Source organism: Physeter macrocephalus, chromosome 9 (genome assembly GCF_002837175.3).
Source record: "Physeter macrocephalus isolate SW-GA chromosome 9, ASM283717v5, whole genome shotgun sequence".
NCBI lineage: Eukaryota > Metazoa > Chordata > Mammalia > Artiodactyla > Physeteridae > Physeter > Physeter macrocephalus.
Window position 1 is genome coordinate 11,257,920 of NC_041222.1, and position 7,854 is coordinate 11,265,773.

The window sequence follows — 7,854 nt, forward strand, 5'->3', positions numbered from 1 at the left end:
GGAATGACCCAGCGGGAAGGGCCAGGGGCTGCCCGTCTCTTCATCCCACCTGGGACAGGTGAGGAGTTTCCGGGGAAGCCTTTGTGGGGCCTGAACCCAGCGCCCGGCGGCGCCAGGACCGGGTTGCGTTTGGCCAGCAGCTCCTCTGAAGCAGCCACCCTGGCCCCTCGGGACCCTGACCCCGGCCTGGGCACTACAACGGATCGATGGGCCCTGGCCTTGGGGCCCTGATTGGTCCCGGCTGAACAGAGCAAACAGCAAGGTCATCTACAGCCACGGGCCCGTTCCCCAGCTCCAGTCCACAGCTGCCTCGTGCAGGGAGGTGGTGGCTCTTCTGTCCCCAGACGGAGCCCGTGAGTGACACCGCAGGCAGAGGAGCCCGGAGCCATGCAGGGTCTTGGGGCCCTTTCTCTGCTGCTGACCACCTGCCTGGCGGTGAGTGCCAGCCCTGTGAGGACGTTGACCGATGACATCCGAGTGCAGGAGAACTTCGACCTGTCTAGGGTAAGGCTGGCCTCTCCGGCAGCGGTGGCAGGGTGTCCGAGCGGCTGGGCCTTGCCGGCGGGGAGGGGCAAGTCCTAGGCCCCGGGGTCTCAGTCTCCCCATCTGGAACCCCACGGGTGGGTCCCTCAGGGCCCTTCCTGCCGCTCAGACTCTCAGGGATTTGTTGTAGCTACAATTCCGCGTGCACCGTTCTGTGGGCCTCCAGGCTGACATTCGGAGTCAAAGGTCCTCACGTCTGAAGCTGCCCTCTCGGGTTCCCAGGGGAACCCATGCTCTGATTAGAACCCACCCAGAAAAGGCTCGGTGCCGACTGCTGCCCTGCAGCCCCCAGCAGCACCGAGGTTTTTGTGACCCTCCACCCCGCAGCCCTTCATCCTTCAAGCCCTCACCTCCCTCGGAGCAGCTCTGTTAGCCCGTCCGGGGTCCTCCGCCCTACGTGTGGGATTATGGGGAGAAGAGAAGCACGACAGAGGTCAGCCTGGTGGGATTAAGAGGCCCAGACAGGGCGCTCTGTGTGGGGAGTCTGCCCTCCAGCCCCGGCTCTGCCCGAAGTGCTGAGTGACCTTGAACGGGGCCTGCCCCTCTACCACCATCCTGGGTTCCGTCAGACCCTTGTAGCCGTGCTGGCCTGAGGGCTTTGCTTGTGTTCAGGGATGAGGAAGGGTTGTGGGGGGAGAGGTGTGAGGAGAGGGCCTCTGGTGGTCAGGGATGGCGAAGGGTCTGCGGGGACCTGAGGGCGCTTTCAGGAGAAAGAGGCGGCAGGCTTGCCCTGGGTCGGACGCAGCTTAGGGAAAGGAGATACTTTCCAGCACGGAGGTACGGGCTGTGTCCAAGGTGGTGAGCACCCTGTCCCCGGAGGAGTAGAAGACAGGACTCCTGCTTTGGGGGAGCGGTGGTTGATGATGACCCCAGGGCTTGGAGATTTGGACCCCGTCCAGGTGAGCAGCCCAGATCCCGCATCTCAGCAGAGTCGGGCCCTCTGCCAGCGAGGTGGGGCCCAGCTGCACATCTCCGTCCTAAGCTGGCCGCGATGCCTGGAGTTCCTCCATGAGGGCTCCATCCTCCCTGGAAGCCTTGTAGCCTCCAATTACCTGTAAGACATGATCGCTTAGGAGGAGAAGTCACTGAGAGGAGGGAGGGGGACAGATGTCCTCCAAATCTTCCTCGAGGTCCAGATCCTCAGAGCTTGTGGCTGCCTCCTAGATCTACGGGAAGTGGTTCCACGTGGCCGTGGGTTCCACCTGCCCGTGGCTGAAGAGGTTCAAGGACAAGATGACCATGAGCTCGCTGGTGCTGGGAAAGGGAGCGACGGACAGGGAGATCAGCGTGACTAATACTCACTGGCGGTGAGTGGGGACCCACCTCCACGCCACCCCCTGCCCTGGCTTCGGTCACCACCCCATCCTAGAAAGTGACAGGTCTCCACTTCCAGCCAGGACTCGGCCCTGAGCTCCAGACCTCTCTGCTGCCCTCCTCCAGGGCATCCCTTTCTAGCTGTCCCACCTACACCTCAAGGGCAACGCCCCCAACACTGTGCCTGCTTTCCAACCTGCTCCTGCTCCTTGGGTGTCCCTTAGCTCAGTAAGGGCACTTCTCCCCCGCCCCCATCTTGGAAAGCTGGGTGGGAGGCGGCTGTCCTAGACTCCTCTTGCCACTGCCACGGCCATTCGATCCATCATCAAGCCCTGTCCCTGCTCTTCCTAAATCCCTCCAGTCTGTTCACTTGTCTCCTCTTCACCGCCACCACCCTGGACCAAGCCACATCCCTTTCTTTCCTGGTTGTCTACAGTAGCCTCTCTACACTTCTCCCCACCTCTAATCGCCAACTTTCCATCCAGTCCTTTCGTCACCCAGCAACCAGAAAGACCTTTCAAAAACTCAAGTCTGCTTAAACCTTTCCAGAGCTCCCTATTGCCCTTGGGAATAAAATTCAACTCCTTCAACGTGGCCTTCCAGCCCCCCCTGCCCCCGACCCCCAAGCACTCACTATTCCCTGCCCCACTCTCTGCCATGTACTCTGTGACCCACCCAAGTGGACCTTCTTTCAGTCCCTGGAACCCTCCATCCTCTGGGCCTTTGCATCGGATGTTTCTTCTCTCCGGAAAACCTCTCCCCACCTCCCTGCGCTAATTCCTATGGATCCTTCAGGACTCAGGTTCTTTGTCACTTCCTCCAGGAAGTCCTCCCTGACTCCCCCCAACCCAGGTTCAGGTTACATGCCTTCTTCTGTGTTCTCGGAGCACCTCGGGCTCCACCCCGCCCCTTGTGGCAATTCTCACACTGACTGCATCTGCCCCTGGCCTGCCCACCCACCCCACTCAATTATAAGCTCCATGAGGGGACAGGGTCTGTCCTGCCCTCCTCTGTATCCCCAGCATGTAGCACAATGCCTGGCACATAGATGCTGCTCATTAAATATTAATAAGATAAATAATAATCATAGTAACAATAACACCTAATAAGTGCATAGTGTTTACTCTAAGCTTTTTGCGTATAATATCTCATTTGATCCTCACAACCACCATGTGAGGTAGAAGCTATCATTATCCCCATTTCTCGGATGAGGAAAATGAGAGAGAGAGACAAGAGAGACACAAAGTAATACATGAATTAATGTGTTAATTCATCATTCTGACTTCACGGTGCCTAAGTATGATGTGCAGATTTGCTTAAGGAAGCTGATTTTTAGTGCTGGGTTTACCAAGAGGTTAGCATGGATTAGTTCCTTTTTTTCTCTCTCCCTCTGTTCCCTCATGTGAAACTTGTGTCTCCCAGGGCTGGTGTGAGAGTTAAACCAGATATTTGGAAATGTTACTTTACAAATTTTTTTTTTTTTTTAAAAAGGCATTTAGAAGGACCCTGCAGGAGAGTGAGGTGTCAGGACCATGGTCTCTGCCAGAAGTTACCTTCCTTTTGGTGTGTTCATTTCCAGGAAAGGTGTCTGTGAGGCGACCTCTGGGGCTTATGAGAAAACAGGCACTGACGGAAAGTTCCTCTATCACAAACCCAGTAAGTTGAGTCAAAGGAGACATCTACAGTTCCCTCCTTTGCTAAAAGATACCTGACGTCTTAAGCTCTCTTTCCTTCTGCCTCAGCCCTCTCTGCCCCTACAACTTTTCCTCCCATTTTTCTGCAGTCATCTAGCCTCCCTCCAAATTTCCCCCTCCTTCTCCTTCTCTCTCTCCTTCTTTCTTTTTCTCTCTCTATCCCTCCCCCCGCCCCTGCCCTGCCATGCACGTGCTCATCCAGAATTTGAGTGATGGTGCTGAATGCTGAGGATAACATCAAGATTTCATCAATCCTCTTGTTAGGCATCTGCAGTCAGCTGATAAAAATTTGCTAAGCATCTACCATATACAGTGTGTATGGTGCCAGGTGATAGAGGGACTTGGACATGAATTTAATCATTAATCCAGCAGATGTTTACTGAATTTGCTCTATGCATCAAATATTCGTGTCAGGGGTTGAATGTTTGGGTAGATGAATGGTTGGATAAATAAATGAGTGAGAGAATTAAAAAATGGTAAGTGAATATAAGTATGATGGTAGATTAGTGTGGGGTAGTCAATCAATCATTTAATAGATAAATTGATGGATTGATGGATGGAGGAAAGAAGGAAGGAAAGGAGGGAAGGGAGGAAGGAAGTATGATGGTAGATTAGTGTGGGGTAGTCAATCAATCATTTAATAGATAAATTGATGGATTGATGGATGGAGGAAAGAAGGAAGGAAAGAAGGAGGGAAGGGAGGAAGGAAAGAAGGAAAGAAAGAAAGAGAAAGAAAGAAAGGAAGAAAGAAAAAGAAGGAAAAAGAAAATGGATGAATTTATGGATTGATATATGATGAGGATGGATGGATGGAATGATGGTGGTTGAATTAATGATGAATATATGGAGGAGATGGATGGATGGAGAGAGAGAGAGTGAAGATGGATAATAAATAGATGAAGGGATGGGTGAACAGAAGGAGGGATGAATAGATGATGTGTGGGTGAATAGGTGAAGGATCTCAGGCTAGAAGCCTTCTGACCACTGATCTTTTTGTCTTCCTGCATCTTCCATGCAGAATGGAACATCACCATGGAGTCCTATGTGGTCCACACCAACTATGATGAGTATGCCATTTTTCTGACCAAGAAATTCAGCCGCCGCCATGGACCCACCATCACTGCCAAGCTCTATGGTAAAGGCCTGGAACATGATATACTCGTTGGAGCTGGGGGTGGGAGGAGACCCAGGATTTAGGGAAATGGAGTGGGGAAGAGAAGGGAGTTTTGCTTTTTCCTTCTGACAAAACTCCAGTTAAGGGAAAGGTGAAAACATTTACTCTCCCTAGAGGAGGTAGAGCTCAGTCTCCCATTTGAGGTAGAATCCTCTTCTTTTGATCTTGAAAATTCCAGAGAATTCCAGGGCCTTCGGGTCCTTAAAAGAACCAGTGGGAAGACAGCTGTGTGGGGAGTTGGGAGACCCAGATGGGGAGCCTGGGAGGGACACCTCCTCCTCTTCTGGAGCTGAGGTTTCCATAAGGGTATCAAAGAAATGGAATTGGGCCAACAGTTTTCAAACTTCCCCGAAATGAAACTCCCTGGGCAAAATAACCTCAGGCCCTGACGGCCCAGGTACCTGTGGTTCTAGGAGTCTCCCCTGCCTCCTACTTGCAGGACGGGAGCCACAGCTTCGGGAAACCCTGCTGGAGCAGTTCAGGGAAGTTGCCCTGGGTGTGGGCATCCCTGAGGACGCCATCTTCACGATGCCCGACAGAGGCAAGTGACACCTCCACCCCACCTCCCATTTCTGTCCCGGTCTTATCCTTCACGACCCCCAGAGCACATCTTCGCAGTCCCTGGGTCTTTCCCATAACCCTCTGAGATAAGCTGGGCTACGATCCCCCTCCCCTCTTTATAGAACAGGCAGCTCGGGCCTCTGGATTTGCTCCAAGTCACACAGAGCATGCCTGGCGAAGCTGAGAGTAGACCCAATTCCGCATTCCCTCTGCTGCCACCTAAGTTTGGTTATAGCCGGAATCCATGGCTACCTCTTGGGAGGCAACAGAGTGCTGGGGTTAGGAGCCTGGGCTCCGGAGTTAGAGCACCAAGGTTCAGACTGAGCTGGGTGGCTTCTGGCTGCTCACCCTTCCAGAGTCTCATTTCCTCATCTGTAAAATGGGGATAATAATGCCTCCTTTAGAAGCTGCTGTGAGGAGTCAATGAAATAAAGCCATTAAATACGATAGCGCCGCACTCGGTGTCTAGTAAGTGCTCAAGAGATATCAGCCGTGAAATGCTGGTTGGGGGTGGAGACGATGCAGGTTGTGACGGTGGTGCAGCCACCAGTCTATCACTTTCCCAACAAACGACCTGCGGCAGGCCATGGGGGGTGGAGCCATCCATGAAGTGGGCTAATGCACGAGACAGGTCCCAGCGCACGTCCCCCCTGACACGTAGTCATTAGCTCTATTGAAGAAACAAAGCCTGTCTGGGTCTGGGATGCCTGGGTCTCATTCCCTCTCTCTCCTGTCCTCTGCCCCAGGTGAGTGTGTGCCTGGGGTACAGGAGCCAGCACCCACTCCACTCTCGGTGAGTATCTCTGCCCCCCCACCCCATGCCCACCCGGCCCACTTAGGCCCTGCTGTGCTGGTAGGTGGGGTCGTTGAGAGAAGGCAGTGATGGTCATGTTCTGCCATCGGGCTAACTGCTGCCCCATCTGGATGTCACTTTCCTCATCTGTGAAATGGGGTAATTGCCTTTACCTTCCAGGTGCTAGGATCCAGTGACATGTTAGAAAAGGTCTTAGCATAGTGCCTAAAAGCAGTGACATACTCAATAATGAGATAATGATACTCGATACGCAATAAATGAAAATAAAGTCAATTGATCCCTAAAAAACGCAAATCCGAGAGCAAGCAGCTTCTCAAACCAATGACTCTCCTGTGCTGCCTTTTGATTTGCGGGGCTTCCTTCTTCTGTTCTATTTTCCTGCCTTTTGCCATATTAAGTCTTGATTCTTTCTTTCTCTGATTATTTGGAAATTATATATCCTAATTTAGTCTACTGCTGTGTGTGTATATATCTATATATGTGTATATAAGTACATATACACATGTAATATTTATTTTAGAAACATATTCTTGAAAATTTGAAAAAATACAAGAAAGTAAAAAAAAAAAAGACAATAATGTCCTTATTCCTACATAGAATTAACATTTAACATATTATTTGTTTGCTTACATATTTTTTAGAAAAAATTACCATTGTTATTATAAAACTATCATACGGGGCTTCCCTGGTGGCGCGGTGGTTGCGCGTCGGATCCCGCGTGCCGCGGAGCGGCTGGGCCCGTGAGCCATGGCCGCTGAGCCTGCGCGTCCGGAGCCTGTGCTCCGCAACGGGAGAGGCCGCAGCAGAGGGAGGCCCGCATACCACAAAAAAAAAAAAAAAAAAAAAACTATCATACGATCAATATAAAGAATCAAAACAGTGCAGTATAAAGGTATAAAAAATAAGTTTAAAAAAATTCCAACAAAAAAAAAGACAATAATGTCCTTATTCCTACATAGAATTAACATTTAACATATTATTTGTTTGCTTACATATTTTTTAGAAAAAATTACCATTGTTATTATAAAACTATCATACGGGGCTTCCCTGGTGGCGCGGTGGTTGCGCGTCCGCCTGCCGATGCAGGGGAACTGGGTTCGCGCCCCGGTCTGGGAGGATCCCACATGCCGCGGGGTGGCTGGGCCCGTGAGCCATGGCCGCTGAGCCTGCGCGTCCGGAGCCTGTGCTCCGCAACGGGAGAGGCCGCAGCAGAGGGAGGCCCGCATACCACAAAAAAAAAAAAAAACAAAAAACTATCATACGATCAATATAAAGAATCAAAACAGTGCAGTATAAAGGTATAAAAAATAAGTTTTAAAAAATTCCAACACCCAACACCTACCAGCAGTCACATTACTCCGATAATCTTGACCTGCATACACCTGGAGAGGGGCAGATAGAAGAAAGGTTGGCTAGATAGAGGAACAGGTTTAAATATGCTATTATTAAATGGAATTATATTACAGATGCTATTTCTAATTTTTAAAAGGCATTCCTCGAATTTAAAAAGGCCCTGGGGAATTCCCTGGTGGTCCAGTGGTTAGGACTCCACACTTCCACTGCAGGGCACCCGGGTTCGATCCCTGGTCAGGGAACTAAGATCCCGCAAGCCGTGTGGAATGACGGGGGGAAAAAAAGCCCTGAAGTCTGAAGGTTTTAAAAAAAACTTCAAATAAATATTTATTATCCACAAGGATTTACTTCTTTTTTTTTTTTTTTTGCGGTACGCGGGCCTCTCCCTGCTGTGGCCTCTC

At 51.0% G+C, this 7,854-nt stretch overlaps 1 protein-coding gene across 1 annotated transcript in view; it reads left to right on the plus strand.

The window, feature by feature from the left end:
- The first annotated feature begins 260 nt into the window (after positions 1-260).
- Positions 261-7,854, plus strand: part of AMBP (alpha-1-microglobulin/bikunin precursor) — a 14,518-nt gene continuing 6,924 nt past the window's right edge. Inside the window, exons 1-6 of the mRNA XM_007109473.3 lie at positions 261-504; positions 1,708-1,850; positions 3,437-3,513; positions 4,570-4,686; positions 5,165-5,266; positions 6,033-6,079. Coding sequence (XP_007109535.1) covers positions 388-504; positions 1,708-1,850; positions 3,437-3,513; positions 4,570-4,686; positions 5,165-5,266; positions 6,033-6,079 — 603 coding nt within the window. The 5' untranslated portion in view covers positions 261-387. The remainder of the gene's footprint in view (positions 505-1,707; positions 1,851-3,436; positions 3,514-4,569; positions 4,687-5,164; positions 5,267-6,032; positions 6,080-7,854) is intronic.